The sequence below is a fragment of the Pagrus pagrus genome, assembly GCF_965226575.1.
Source record: "Pagrus pagrus genome assembly, chromosome: 18".
In the NCBI taxonomy this organism is placed as follows: Eukaryota; Metazoa; Chordata; class Actinopteri; order Spariformes; family Sparidae; genus Pagrus; species Pagrus pagrus.
Genome location: NC_140202.1, coordinates 22,179,344 through 22,195,235, shown reverse-complemented (window position 1 = coordinate 22,195,235; position 15,892 = coordinate 22,179,344). Strand labels below are relative to the sequence as shown.

Sequence of the window (15,892 nt, the reverse complement as noted above, 5' to 3'; positions counted from 1 at the left end):
CGGCTGATTCTGTGTATTTGCTGATAATAAGCTCCCGCACTGTATTTCTTTTAATCTGACACTTTTATTTTCGCCCATTTTCCTCTGCTCATTTTCTTCACAGCCTTAATACAGCTGGCACAGATGCTGTGTGAACCTGCCAGACAGCCGACTAGTAAATGATCTGGTATTTGTGATATTTCACCCCGGGGTGTCGGTGTGACACAGGCCCGGTCGGTCTATTATTGTCCCGGGCCGAGCAGCCTGACGGGTCCGGCAGGTAAAGTGATCGAATACCAAAGCATGAATAACAAAGAGGATTCATCACCTCCGCCCGGTAAAACGACACCAACTTATGTCACACTTCCACATCATGCATGGAGTTTCTCCTCATGTGCTGAAATCTCTTATTCAACTGTTTTCGTCTATTTTTTCTCCTGACGACAGACTGGTTTCATTTCTTTCCAGCTCTCACTTCCCTTTTCTGCCTGTCACTCCTTTTCACTTGTCTTTGATTTTGCGTCCCTCTGTGTTTTTTTTCACCGCTTCCCGCTATATTTCGGTGCTTTTTCTTCTTTTTTTTGTCTTTTTCCCAGAAACTGCGATTTCAACATCCTGTACAACTGCAGCCTGAGTCATTTTTAAGTGAAGACAAACCAAAGAAAGTCCAGGAAGATATAAACATTTATTCCTCCTCAAAAAAAGGAACATTTTGTGAAACTTTGTGGGTTTTTTTCTCACTGTATCAGGGATATACCAAAACTTACTCTAGTTTCATACAGAAATATCTGAAAAATACAATTTTCAACAGTCAAGAACAAGGAAAGGGAACCTAAAAATAACAGGTCGGCTCTGATACAGCAATGGTGCTCTCGGTGGTGCAACAAATGTGCCGTCATAGAACAAACTATGGGGACCGTATTTGTTGAGTGGGTATATTGACTATGTTGTGAAACACCAATGCTGAGTGGACATTTAAATGAACAATAATAATAATTAAAAAAAGTTATTTTATGGATATAATCCAGCACGTACTTCTGAACAACGAGGGGGATGTGTGGTGAGGAAGGTTAGGAGACGTGACAATGAAGCTCACAGCTCGGTGGAAACAATGTGGTGTGAGAATACACTGAATAAATATCTTCTGTATAGCTTTTAACTAATAATCTTCAATCTTTTATACTAAATATCACCTTTTTTTTTATGTTTTTCACATTTTAGCTAAACTTCAGGACAATTTCAAAGTGAATTTTTCCCTCCAAATGTACATTTTCTGTTATCTTCTCACCGTGTTCCTCTGTTGTATCATAAAAACAGCCTGTTCTCACTCCCCAACACGTCCAACACGGCAGCCTGGTCGACGGCCCTGTGCTTCCAAGCTTGACACTAGCGACATATTGCTAGCATCAACAGGCTAAGTGACCAAGAATGAAGAGCAAGTTATGTTAAATGAGTGAGTTAACGTACATAAATGACGTATCTTACGTTAAATGTGTGACATAATTACGTCACTTATGTAACTTTCAGGATGAAGTAGGAAGCCTAAGTAGGAAGTTTTAGTGCCTAAACCTAACCAAACTGCAGCCGGTCCAAAAGTCATAATATGCCATAATATGTAAACTTTTTTTGTGAGGAAGCTTTATTTTGAAAGTTTACCCAGCTGTTGCATATTATGTATTATTGCTAACCTGACCGCGGAGCCATTGACGTACAAAACTGGCGCTCGATGGGCAGGTAGAGCATCACAGTTTGAAGCTTAAGGGCACTGACCAAGCTGCCGCGACACGTCGGGAGTGAAAACACGTTGGAAAAACAGATGGAAGGATAGTTGAAGAGTATGCAAAACTCACATTTGGCACAAACTCAGTAAAACACACTGAAACCCTGACGTCCCTCACAAAAAAAACTACAATACTCCTTAAAAAATATATAGATTCAGGCATATACTGTGGAATAACACTGCATCTTGTTACTGTACTGTAAAGCAGATATAATGGCTTATAAGATACGAAGCTTCAAGATCAACAAAGTATGGTACAGTTTCTGCCTGCGACAGCTCTAAATCTGAGGATGCTTCTTGTTTTTCACCCTGTAAACATGAATATGTTAAATACATCGACGTATGTGGAAGACACTACAGAACCAACTTCCTTTCGGCGGTCTAGTTTCATTACAGTCAACCAGAAGAGAAAACGCAAGCGAGCCAAATGCCCGTCCTCATCAGAAAAACCACCATACGGGGGTCAAACTGTGAGAGCAGCTTATTACGACCCACGCGTACATTTCTTGTTAAGCTGCGTCATTTAAACACTCGTAATTATTCCTTCACTTTCATTTGAAGGAAAGAAAAAAAAAAAAAAGCCCCATGAGCAGTTTTCTGTAACAACAAAACCTAATAGGAAAAAACTGTTAGCCCTCATGTACAGTAAGCTGCAGGGGATGGGGGAGGGGGTTTCTAAGGCTAACTTTGAGTAGGGGATGCGGGAAGGGAAACGATGCTGCAGAGAAGAACAGAAACTAAAGAGGTGCTGATCTTCTTCTGTCACGTAGCAGGATATATTCAGGCTGACCAAGCTGCAACAAACTGTGATCAGCAGTGGAAGAAAAGAAAAAGGTAATTTATAGAAACAGGCGATGAAAGTCAATGTGGAAGGAAAAAAAGGAGTGATAAATGATCAAGTGATTTGATTACTGAGAGTCAATTTGATTAAAATAACAGCGATATGATAGAAACACATGTTTTATCATCTGGCCTGTCTTACATTCGTCATTCACAACACAAACTGCCATTTATCAGTTCACAAGAGTGGCCTCGAGTGTGTAAGCAACAAAATTAATTATGGAAGAGATGAATGTACGTGATTCGAACAACAGAGTGACGTTTTATTGGTAACAGCGGTCACTTCCACCCAAAATGTTGAGTAATTATTAGTTTTCATCACATCACAACTGTGTTTTCTTAATAAAAATCGTTTAACTTTTCTGTAGAGAAGATTTCCCGAGGCTAAGGTCACAAGCTTTCTTCTTCAACCTTCAGGCAAACACTAACAGCTTCTGGTTTAAATGAATCAAATCACCTCATAAATTATCACTCCCCATTTCATTTCACATCCATTTTCATCACCTCCATTTTTTACCAATTAATTTTTGTTTCTTCCATGCCTCGGAGACGACAGCAAGCAGCTGCCATTACAATTATTCTCCAGATGTCACTTCCCAGCTCTTATTTTATTTTATTCTACCGTTGGTGCTGAAACACATATAAAAATTAAAATACTGTACGTCCCTGGCCGTACAGATGGAGAAGAGGATTACCTAAGCTTTTGCCTTAGGTGAGGACTTAAAGTTAAATCTTAATCGAAGGTGTTTTACGAAGGCAAATCAACTTGTCGGTCAGTGTTTGGGAAGTCTGGCACACCAGAACCACCAGTAATTAACCAACAACTGAGATGTCAGGGTGTTTTTTAACTTGATATAGACATTTGTCGGCTTCAGTCCGACATGGCGCTGAACGTTGTTGTGCTTGCATGTCTACTGTAATCTAACTGAGGTCCTGTATATTTAGAAATCGGTTAGTGCCGCTTGTTAATAACAGCAGTTATGAGTCTATAATTTACAAATACTGCCCTACAACTTTCCCACTAGGTTTCCTAAAAGATCTACGCAATTTGGTGCTAATTACAGGGAAATAGAGTTTCAAAGGTTGTTTCAGTCAGTGTTAGCAGCTCAGGTGAATATGCAAAAAATATGAAAAGGCAAGAATACAATATAACACAGTGTATATGGGTAACAAAGTCATCAATAATCAATTAGTAATCAATAAATATCTATTAGAGTTTATGTTTTTCCTTTCGAGGACATCTCTATTTTTCCTATGATTAGTACTAAATTACATAGTTACATCTAGAAAACTTCTGAGGAAATTAAAGAAATGTTTGTTTAAAGTTTTTTTTGTTTTATTTAATTAATGACCCAAACAAATGTCTTGTGATTTCCTCTAATATATTTGGATTTTGCACATCAATCGTTTAAAATAAACTTTATTCATATTTCAGAAGCGTTTAATTATTAATTGGTAATTGTTTAAAAACTTGGCAGTAACACTTTATAATAACTCTCACTGATAAAAGGTAAATATGTAGTTGATTAAACTCGTAACTGAACAGTGAAATACAACTGAACTAATGTTTAATCAACTATTAATTCACCATTTATTAGTGAGAGTTATTGTAAAGTGTTATGGGAACGGTGAAAACCTTTATCTGTAGCACCTACACAAGAAAATTGACTTGACTCTCTGGAAACCATTTTGTGTCCACACTATAGTCTGCATCAGTCCAGACGTGTTAACATCTGAATTTCGATTGGATCACAGCTGAGATCCGATCAGCAAAGACACATTTTAGTACCGCATGTTATCTGTGAAGCGCATGAGGATGCACTTGAGTTCTGTACCATGTCCCTGCTGATAAAACATCATTTTATGCTGATGTCTGCAGCTCCCTGTGGGCCCGGTCCACGGATGTTTGTGCCCACACGGAGGCTCTGTCAGTGGGCTCAGTTTATGGGTCACTCCCTTGGATGAATGAGTCTGGAATCTGTGGCAGGAGGGAGCATGTGCAGTAATGTTGGCGTGTGTGTGTAACTGTGCTGTATCCTAATCCATCACCTGAATTTAGTCTCAAACAAAAGGGCATGTGCTGTGTGTGTAAGTGTAATGTGTGGGCAGGTATGTCAGTTTTCCATGTGTGTGTGTGTTTATGGTGCAGCAGAGGTCAGACCACGGTGCTGTAGGGGCGTGGCGGGGGAGGAAACATGTCCGAGGGGCCGTAGAAACTCAGAGGGGAGGAGCCCTGCGGGTTGGCAGACAGCGGGAGGGAGACGGACGGGTTCTCGTAGTAGGTGTGGAAGCCCAGCCGCTCGCCTCCGTTACGCATGTTGTCTGTGTGTCCAGAGCGGACGGAGAACGGCGAACAGGTCGGGCAGTGGTTGTGGTGAGAAGCCGTTTCCAGCTGATCCAGAGGGACGGGGTTGATGGCCGTGCCGTCCATGGCGAGGGCGTTGCAGGCGTTGCAGGGGAAGTGTGAGAGAGGGTCCGCTCCCACCACAGAGCCCACGTCCACCTCAGAATCATTCTTCTTACAGCAGTAATACTGCAGAGGGTAGAGAAGGACGAGACCGGGGGAGAGAGATGAGAAAGCGGTGCTGAGGTTCGGTACTAAAACATGCTGTATTTGAGACATCAAGGCTGTTAAAGGAACATTTCACATTGTGGGATTTAAGCTCATTTGCTTTCTGGCCAAGAGTTAGATAAGAGGATTGAAATAACTCTCATGTTGGTGTGTTAAACACAAAGCTAGAGCGAGGCGGCAATTAGTCTGGCTTACATCTAAAACCATAAATTGTCCTTCTTACAGCTCTGTTTGCGTAACATGTTAACACATAAGATAAAGCATGTTAATTAGTCAGCTACAGAGGCGCTGGTAGGTTAGCCGTTTCCTCGTTTCCACTGGGGATTGCCCATTGTTCTGGTGGCCTCTCACTCTGACTGTCTGGAAAATGTCCCACCGGACTGAAAGCACATTGGTCCAACAGCCAACAAAAGCCCACTGCTCCGTAGTCGCATTGTTCTCAAAATACACGCTGCTTTCAAATGACTGCAGCACACACACACATTCACAGCCGCTCAGTGACACAGTGATACCTGGAGTCTACAGTAACAGAGCACTGCTACAATGCACAGCAGTATCACTCCGGCGAGAATTCCTCCGGATATAACAATAGTTCCCGCTGACATTCGACCAGCTCTCCATCAAACCCTTCAGAGGAGGGAGACAGAGATGAAAGCGAGAGAGAGAGAGAGAGAGAGAGAGAGATGGAAAATTGAAGAGGGGCGGAAAAAAAAGACGAGCTTATTAGACATCAGGATTTCAGCTGTGCTCCAGACGAAACTCAAAATTCACTGCAAGATGTTCAGCATACTCACGTCCAACAAAGGTTTCTATAGCGCCTGCGAAGATAAGCAATGAAGACTGAATTAGTAAATTGGTGTAACATCGTGATGTAACCTCAACTGATGAAACATGTTGTAACTTATCATGCAGCTGTTATAAGACAGCTGGGGTTGTTTCAGGACTCGCGGATACAGATGGAGAATAAATGGACGGAAAAAGAGCCAACGCGAAACCTACAGAACAGGTCTGGTGCTCATTTACATAAGTTCTGGAGACAAAAGCTACAGGCGGGATGAACATCACTCGTCGGATCGATACCACTCTTGTTTGTGTCCTAAGGCCACATTTACATCACGTCAGTGTCGAAGTGTAAGAGAACCTGAACACAAACCAGAGTCTAAGAAATAGACAATATCATCTATAATACAATCAATTCAGCTTATTTAAAAGCAGTTATACAAGTCGGGGCCAATTGTTTACAGATTTTGGGGTCCACTCTCCTCAAAGCCACCAAACTCCATTGACAAAAAAGGCAATTTTACTTTGTAGAACACAGGAGCTGCTGGCCTCGTGCTTCCTCCATTGGTTAGTTTGTTTGGATAATTGTGTTTCTTTGGTTTTTGACAAAAAAAATACACCCCCCAAGGATTAAGTTGCAGCCGTTAGCCTAAAGCAATTTACAGGACTGACGCACCGGTGGCAGTTTCAAGGCTTAAGAAGCTAAGAGGGCAAAGCAATAACAACAGTGTTAGTAGTGTTCACTTACTAAAGTCACTAACCTAGATCTTGATGAATGAATGATATGCTGTACTACTCTAAGAAAGAGGATCAGCATCCTGTCACCATGGAAAATGCCGGTTCCCGTTAAATGTCAGGATGTGCTTGAAGTTGTGCCCGTAATTCTTGCATAATCCCGTTTCCCCAAATATTAAACTGTCTCTTTAATTCGTCGCCCTCAGGTGTATCCGTGTGGCTTACAATGTGCTGTTTCAGTTCTCACGAGTCGAGGAGAAAGAGTCATTTCACCCCCTTGATGAGGCGGCGGCGTCTGAGCGCTAATAGAGACGGACACTTACATTAGAGGACAGCGGGGGACGCAGAGCCGGAGGAGTGCGAGGAGGTCGGAAACCATGACAGGCCTGTGGAGCGTTACTCTCAAAACCTCCTCTCGCTGGAACTCCTGCAGGGAGAGAAAGAGGCGCCTGTCAAGAGAAGATAAAAAGAAATATAGGACAGCAGATAACGATTAATGTCAGTGTGGATTCATCTGTTTTTTTTGGGATTAATCAAGTGTTATTTTAGCCTTTAAAATGTCATAAATAATGATTGGCGTCTGCTACAAGTGATCAGAGCTTTGAGTAAACTTCAAAACTTATTTAGTTTGATAAACAGAACAAGTATATGTACATTTCCCTGATATATGGAACCAGCATGTGGCTGGTTGTGGCTGTGGGATTGAATGTATCATAAATGTCAGCTTAATCAACTAGTTGTTTCAGCACATCACACCCACTGTTTCATATGGAGTCTGATTTCACAATATGTCACACACAGGCAGAAAAACGGTACATGATTAGACTCGCGATATGCAAAAGCAACAACACTGAAGTGTGAGTGATTTCCAACAGGAGCACTTTGGACGGCAAAAAGACGTTTGGGGACGGAGCCGGATTAGCATACTGAATGCGGCGGCACCTACTGCGTGCACTCGCCATATGGCCGGTATATTGTATGCATCTGTGCAGGACAGTTTCTGAATACTAAATCTGATTTGTACGTGCGTCTCGTGTCACTGTGACTGATTCAGAAAGCTCCTCTGGAAGCAGCCTGGGTAATTGTCATCCTGTGATCTCCTGGATACCGACAGAGCATCCAAACGACACAGTAAAGATGTGTTTACCACACAGAGATGCAACTTAATGATTATATGTTCTCTCTCAGCCAGTTTTAAATGAGACAGTGCTGATGGAGAGCAGAGCATTCTCATCTGGTAGTTAATATTTCTTGGTGCGAGTTATTTTTCACAACAAATTATACCCTATGAAAACGGACCTCCGGGGGGCGGCCTGCAGCTTGCCACAGGAGATCTTTGTCGACATTTTCCTGTTTAAATCATTCGAAAATAAGAACAACATTAGCTAGAACACTCGTTCTTTTTGCATCAGGAAGCTACGGCTTTTGTCTTTTCGCTGTAACACAGTGTGCGCTCGTGATCACATCGTTACATTATGTGAAGTGCGAAACGTGGTGTGGTGCCAGTGATCGGTGGGAGGCTGGCTGAGATACAGGATAGTTGTAAGAGAGAGAGACTGAGAGAAGGAGTCAGTAGATAGTTGATAGGAGCATAGTGTTCTTGTAGTTTTGATTATAGTGTTTTTTGGTCGTCGTGAGCATACTGAGCATTTGAAGACACTAAGAAAGACCGATGTAGGCAGTGGGGAAAGATTTCTGCTGCAGCTGAAACCAACAAAAATGCTGAGAAATATTTTGTTGATGTTTCTACACTTAGAAATCATTTGAATCAGTGTGTTTGGAGCTTTTATTTTGTAAAAATGTATGAAAAACACGTCTGATTTTTATATGTTTCTAATTAATGACATAATTTCAGTACCTTTATCATTTATCATCATTCATTGACTCACAAAACTTAAAAACTTAGCTTGCAGAGATGTTGGGGATTCGTTCAAAGGTTCAAAAAGTGATGCGTGCATGTCCACAGTGTAAATGAGACCTATGAGAACACGTAAGATGCACGAGATATCTGACACACGCAGAGGAAAATTCGCAGATACATGCACAAACACGCTCTGCCTAATCACAGTCGAGTGTTTCTGCATTCCTCCAGCGATCGCTCTGCATTCCAGGTAAATAAACTTTAACAAATAGCTCTGATTGGCTGAGTCTCACAGGAGCGAAAAAAACAGCGTAAATAAGAAGAAATCAAAAGTCTGCACTCGTAATTATCTCCACTGCACACGGCAAATGTACCGCCTGGCCCCAAATAGACCTTTCAAAGTGGTCTATCAGACAGAAAGCCCTCAATGAGCCCTGTGCAACAGAGATAGAGTATATGTGTGCAAATGCCTCGATTTCTTTCTTCTGGCTGTCACGTTAAAACACCAAACACACAATCTAAATATTAACACGCAGCGAGAGAGAATGACCTTTTATCTCGCTACATAAAAACGCACGATTTTGACATTAATTTGGACTAATTTATACGGTTGAGTTATCCATTTTGAGCACTGCCATTATGGTAATTACAACACCAGGCGACTTTGTTTATCTACTGTTCGAGTTGATTAACTGAAACATCCAGATATTTCTCAGCGGAGGAATAACATTTAATTATCCCAATTAAACTGACGGAAAAAATGTCAAGCTTATTTCTCATTACTGGCGTATTAATGTAATTTCGGAGAAGCTATGAGCTTCCCAAGGCTGTAATTTGCTGTGAGTTTTAGTCTTACTGCCTAATGAAAAGGTTTTTTTGTTTTTTTTTAAACGTTCTGGCACTTGTGTTGTCGTAACTGTCACGTCTCAGCCAGGAGGTAGAAACAAATGGTAGGTGGATTGTTGTGCACTATAGTCCAATCCAGCCATAGGTTTCTTAAAACTCCTCCTAGGGTTGGGATCATAAATCTTACCATTTAACATTGAATGCGCATAAATCTTTGACTGAAGCACGGAGAGGGATGTGTGTGAGCCTCTCTCTCGGACAGCTCACTCGATGCAGCTTCTTCCATTGCGTCATCGTACTAAATTATATACACCACGGGCCACGATAATGTTGTTAAAAGCGATGTGAAGTCTCTCTTGCTCCCCATTTCTCCATCTCCTCCCTCCCCAGCTCACTATCTCATGCCTCTCCAGTCCTCCTTTCCCCCTCTCGTTCACTCCTTCACTTCTACACTGTACATCATTCCCCTCGGCCGCTATAGCACATTTGTACGCAGGAGTTACGGCCTCCTCTGATGTATATCGACACAGACACGGCGGTGGATTCTCTCCAGACCCCAAAAATAAGTGATTCTGACTAACATGCGACCAAATTATGCTAGAAAGGGAGCGTTGAGGTAAAGCCTCAGATTGGAGAGTTTCCAACAGACTGGAGAGACAAAGACGGCAAGTGACAAGAGGTTTGGAGACTCAACTCTTAACGCCGTCACAGCATCTCAACCAGCGCGGTTCATGTATGACTTCCAGTGGGGTTCGGAGCTGTCCGATTCAACTGGGAGACGCACGCAAACACAAATCCAACAACCCCCGAGGTCTCAAAACAATCCCTGAAAGGAGTCGGAGGGATCTGCCAGAAATCCCGTCAGCTGCTGACTTGGACAAGTGACAGGGATGAGCGGGGATCAGAAGGTCTCAGAGGAGGCAACAGGCGTCTGATTTCCACAAGACAAAAGCTCCTTTAAGTAATTATGTGTACGAGTGTGTTGAGCCCCGGTGACCAGGAGACTCCGGATAGACAGTGTGTGTTCGGTGTGTGTGTGTTGGCAGTTCTTCGCTGTACAAGAAAAATGTGCGTCTCTGAGATTTGTGGGGATTTTGACTGAAGCACGAAAGCAATGCTAAGCAGGTTGTTGTGTGTGTGTGTGTGTGTTTACGTGTGTGTGAGAGAGAAAGGCTTCGTAAGTTAGTCAAAGTCATTTTACTGCTAAGTTTCTGCATACCGTAGACACTAAGTTGCTTTCCATTCACGTGTTTTGAAACGCCCCAACATAACGATTAGTCGACTAATCGATTAGTGAATGAACCGGCAACTACTTGTGTGTTTCAAATGTGAGTTTCGGATGCTTTTCACCTTCACTACCTTTAAGGTTCGAACGTCAGCGAGCAGTAATAACAAGTTGATATCACAGTATTTAGAGATATTTTAATCAACGAACAATTCAAATTTGTGCCTTAAGCATAAAAAAATATAATAGAGCTGCAAAAAAAAAGGAAAAAAAGGTCACAATTGTCTGATTGCAGCTTCTTAAATGTGGTTATTTTCTCATTTCTTTCCTCCTCTGTGACAGTAAACTGAATATCTTTGGGCGATGGGCAAATAAAACATTTGAGGACGTCATCACGGACATCCTGAACCATTTTTTGACACAAAAAACGAATTGATTCATCGAGAATATAATCCAAAGATTAACTGACACTGAAAATAATATAATACTCTGACACCTTATTAACAAAAAGAGTGATGTTTTTGTGTCACATGATTATAAACCTATGACTCAAACGCACAGATTAAAAGAAGAGCTCTCTCCCGGCCCTGCCTCGCTCTCCTTCACATTCAAAATCAGTTGATTGGTGGGCTGATTACGCCTTTGCTCGAGCTACATCATCATCTACCTTCGACCTTCACAACGTTATAAATGTTGAGCGGGGTGGAGAGGTTTCACCCTCCACTTGCGGTGCTATATTTAGCAGTTTCGTCGTCTCTCGACACAGTGAAAAGCGGGAGATGAGAGGCAGCTGAGAGAGGTGTCATATTTTAATTTGTTTTCTCTGTGGGAAATGAAACGACGCTTGCAGTCAGCTAAATGCCAACGCACAGAGACACACGAGCGCCAAACACACACCAGTCAGCGCGCGGCTCTTACACAACCACCGCCGAACGCATCCCCTGATCGAAAGTTGGAGAGGTAGAAAAAACGCCGCACGGAAGTTTCATGTGGGCTGCTGATGTGGTGATGATTCGAGTTGTGAAATTAAGAGCTTTTTCTCCCATGTGAGGCCGGAGTGAAGCATGGAAAATTAGACGAGCTTTGATAGGGAAAGTTAATTAGCGAACCCAACTTTATCTCAAAGTTGAGGGAATAGTCTGACATTCTGGGAAATATGCTTACAGTATATGATTTCTTGCTCGGAGTTATATGAGAGGCTTGTTGCTAGTCTAATATCCTTCTGCACAATATGAAGCTGGAGCCAGCAGTTGGTTAGCTTAGCTTAGCATAAAGACTGGAGGAAAAATGCAAAACTTGCCTACGACCAGAGTAGTGAGAGTCCTGCAATCGGCTGAGACGGCAGGGAGAGTCCAGCCCAGTGGACAGACTGGCAGGACGGCTGCCAAGGAAGAGACAACTGCTCCAGACCACTTCAAGGATGTTTCAACCAACAAAGTAGGGATTTTAAGCCCAAACATGACCTTTTCCTAACCCTAACCAGCTGGTTTTTGTGCCTAACCACACCATAAGCACAGCACTGCCACACAAGATGAAACTGGAAACCTATAAAATAAAGTATCTGCATATTTCCGTGGTTTGCAGAAATGTACAATGCCAACATTCATTTCGGTGACTGGGTTGAAGTGGCTCACTGAGCACGGCCAAGAAAGATTTTCAAAACTTTGGACAGAGCTGACTAGCTGTTTCTAGTCTTTGTGCTCAGCCATCTGTCTCCGTACTCCACCTCAGAGAAAAAAGAGAAAATCTCCCTTCATGATTTCTCCGAGCCCAAAGCCACGCTCGAAAAATACTTCAAACCCATTTACAATCATATACAACAGAGAAAAACAGCAAATCCTCACATCTTGAGAAACTTGGACCAACAAAATACGCCAGTTTTGATAAATGCCCTTAGGGGTTCATTGGTAGAAATGGAATATATATTCATAATTATGTTTTCATTAGTGTATAATCACCTGAAAATACAACTTGTTGTGTTTTCGTTACCTTTAAATGAGCATCACCGTGTTTCTACAGTAGCCCAGAACAGACAAACTAAACACTGAGAGGGCAAATCATGTCCACAGCCACCATAGGTGTCTTCAGCCCCCCAAAATTTCAACAATATGTGTCATATCATGTTCACATTATATGTTTTTGACTGTCATATCTGGAGGGATGACGGCGGTTGAGTTACTGGTGAGTAGGCTGCCGTTCGAGACTGTGTTTCAACATTTGTAAGAGTGACACCACTGGATTTTTTTAAGAAGACCTTGGGACAATTTCAAGGCGCTTTGTGGCAACCAAACCGGGTGTTTAAAGCCAAAACACGATGTTTTCCTCATCCTAACCAAGTGGCTTTTGTGCCTAAACCTAACCAGAGCATGGGTGCAGCGTTGTTTCAAGATAAGAGACGTAAAGTACAATCATGGCCAACATTTATTTTGGCGATTGGGTTGTTCTCCTCCATGTTTGAGAAGGGAAGGTGAGGGGAGGGGTATTCAGTTGGTTGCATGATTATATGTCAATCAGCTAATCGTCTCCTGGCACACCACCCTAATCGAACTCTTTTATCTTTCAAACTATGTCCTGTTATTGCAGATAAACAGACAGAGTATAAATAACTTTTAACAGAGGCAGTAATTTATGTACAGAAAATCATTTTTGGAAGCAGAAACTCATCTGCGCTAAATTTCAGGCCCCATTTGGGAAGACATTAGACGGAGGCAGAGTCATTATATGGCTGAGTTTTAATTCATTTTAAGGGGAAGAAACGCAGAGGCTGAGAGATGGTTCTCACAACAGGAGATAGATAACGAGGGGAGCGAGAGATGGGAGCGAGAGGGCGGCAGCACCTGAGTGGCTCCCTCATAAATCCATTCTTAAATAATGATATGAATATTTCGTTGAGGTGGCCTCCGACTTTGCGCTGGAAATCACAGCGAAGTCCCTGCAATTTTAAAGCCCTGGGGCTTCAATTATTCAAGTATCATTCCCCTTAACAATATTTTTCCATCACGGGGCGATTTAGCCAGGTAGTAAAATCGAGACTTTTCTGCCTCGTTCCTGCCCCTGAAAGCACTCATCTCAGCGTGTGAGGAGAGGAACACATCCACATCTAGGACAGAGACACCCGCTGCTGGAGGGAACAAAGACAGTAAAGAGTGTGTGTGGGGGGGGGCGAAATGAGGAGGGAAGAAGTGGATGATTTCATTTTCAAATAGTCTAAACGGAAGCCAGTCATCCGTTTTTTCCATGTGAATGACAACACACACTCTCTCAGGTCGGCTCTTGTGTTCTGAGTGTCATAATTACGTCTGTGTTATTTATTTTGGATCATTTACGGTTGAATAAGCCGGATGTGCGGAACCGAGAGGGGAGGTTAAACCAAAAAAAAAAAAGAACAGAGCCCACTGAAACCCAAAAGGGTCGAAACGCTTTGAGTTACGCACACTTCGCCCAGAGCAAGATCCCCGAGGTGCAGAGCAGAGATCAGAGCCGCCACATGAACAGCCTTGTGGCAAAAAGGGGTTTTATACTGCAGCTGCCTCCCTTTTGACCTTTACTGGTCTTGCAAGCAGTAGTGTGCATGGAGAGAAATCATGTGGGCAAGCATGCCCAAACGCATTCATACCTGTGGAAGTCACCATCTGGGGGATAGCATCCCTCACCGTGCTGCAAAGCCCCCTGGGAAAGGCAAAAAAACAAAGAGACATGACATCAGTTGTGAGGGTGATGCCAAGGAGAAGCCTCAGGGCCCCAACGAGCGTCTGATGGACTTATCTTCGTTCACACTAATCGCCCTCACATTCACACAAACATGCAAGAAAACTGGTTGAATTGTGGTTTAGTGCAGCAGCCTGGATGAAATTAATCCCACAACACACAAAAAAAGGAAGACAGGGATGAATTATAGATTAAATCTGTAGAAAAGTGGAAATAATCAGGCAGATTTGTGGTCATTAATGCCCCAAAACTCCCAACTCTATATTAAATCTCATAAAAAGGAATAAAAAGGAAGATTAACCCATCTTAAATCGATTTTTATCACCAGATTATGCTCTTAATTCAAGGATGCACATGACTGGAACTGATGTCCAACTACAGTATATATGACCTCTTAGCAGGATAGAAAAGACGAAAGGTAATAATTGGGCTGAATTGGCGGCTGGAGGTCAATTTAGCAGCAGTTACATCACTGATTAGCCTCGTTCTCAGCCAATTAAGCGGATAAATTGATGCGCAGAGCCGTCAAGTGGCGCACGGACGGCTGCAGAGCCGAACATGCCTTACCTTTAACACTGAAGGAAATCTCAGCAACCTGTTTGAGAGAGCGTTTCTCTTGTGTAGCTGCGGTCCGAGTGTCGGCTCCACACACGATAAACTCCGGTGCTCTCCTCTCCGCTCCGCTCCTCTCCAGCGCCGGTCATTAAAGACGCGCTACAACCGGAACCATCACGTCATTATCCGCCGTCGGTTATCCCCTCTTCCCCCCCGGTTCACTCACAGCCAGGTGCCAGCAGCGAGGGCCTGTGGGAAATCTCATGGCATCCTCCTCCTCCTCCTCCTCCTCTTCCTCCTCTGCGAAGCGCTGGAGACGGATGAGTCGAGGCGGCGGTCCGGCTGCTGAGCGTCATCGCCTCGGCATGGCCGCGTCCTCAGCGCGGCGCCCCGAGGGGGGGGCGGTTTGGCACAAGCTGCCGCCTGTCCCGGTGGGGCGGGGTGGGTAGAGCAGCAAACAGGGGCGACTGTTTCAGCTGTAAACCGTGTGATGTCACTTTACAGGGTGGATGAGAGGTGGTGGAGGTGTTGGGGGGGATAGGGGGTCGTCACCAGCCAGAGATGAAACCCTGGTGGGATAATGCGCTGAGGGAGGGAGGGTCACCTCCTTTGTTGGGGGGGGGAACTGAAATCTAGTTTTCTTGACTCCTGGAGCTTCCAACAAGCTTCTTGGTTACAGAGGTCTCATCACAAAACCTACCTGGCCACTAAATTTCATGCATTTTTGAGATATCACGACAAAAACAACCTCTGTAAGTAAAGGTGAAAACAACACCACAAGTGGAGGTAGCAGTGGGGACTAGACAAGTTGAAACACAAAGCAAAGTGCACATACAAATTTAAAGTGATATATTTTTTAAAGGCTTTTGTATTCAGGGGAGTTTAACTGGTTCAACCCAGAGGCTGCTCGGTGCAGTAGTGGGAGCTTAAAGGAAAAGTTCACCCAAGAATGAAAATTCAGTCGTCATCTACTCGCCCCCATGCCGGCGGGAAGTCGGGTGAAGTTTCGTA

The 15,892-nt window shown here is 43.3% G+C and overlaps 1 protein-coding gene across 2 annotated transcripts; it reads right to left on the bottom strand.

The window, feature by feature from the left end:
• Positions 1 to 645: 645 nt before the first annotated feature.
• Positions 646 to 15,259, bottom strand: LOC311274307 (protein FAM163A-like). Of its 2 annotated transcripts, none has more exons than XM_084381873.1 (6): positions 14,894 to 15,259; positions 14,235 to 14,287; positions 7,010 to 7,135; positions 5,966 to 5,989; positions 5,684 to 5,798; positions 646 to 5,132 (listed from the first exon to the last, which is right to left on the bottom strand). In XM_084381873.1, the coding sequence occupies exons 5-6, from the start codon at positions 5,774 to 5,776 to the stop codon at positions 4,755 to 4,757; spliced, it is 471 nt and encodes a 156-aa protein (XP_084237999.1). In that variant the 5' UTR covers positions 5,777 to 5,798; positions 5,966 to 5,989; positions 7,010 to 7,135; positions 14,235 to 14,287; positions 14,894 to 15,259; the 3' UTR covers positions 646 to 4,754. The 2 variants fall into 2 exon arrangements, with proteins under 2 accessions (XP_084237999.1, XP_084237998.1); XM_084381872.1 differs by having other exon boundaries at positions 7,010 to 7,113.
• Between the last annotated feature and the right edge of the window lie 633 nt (positions 15,260 to 15,892).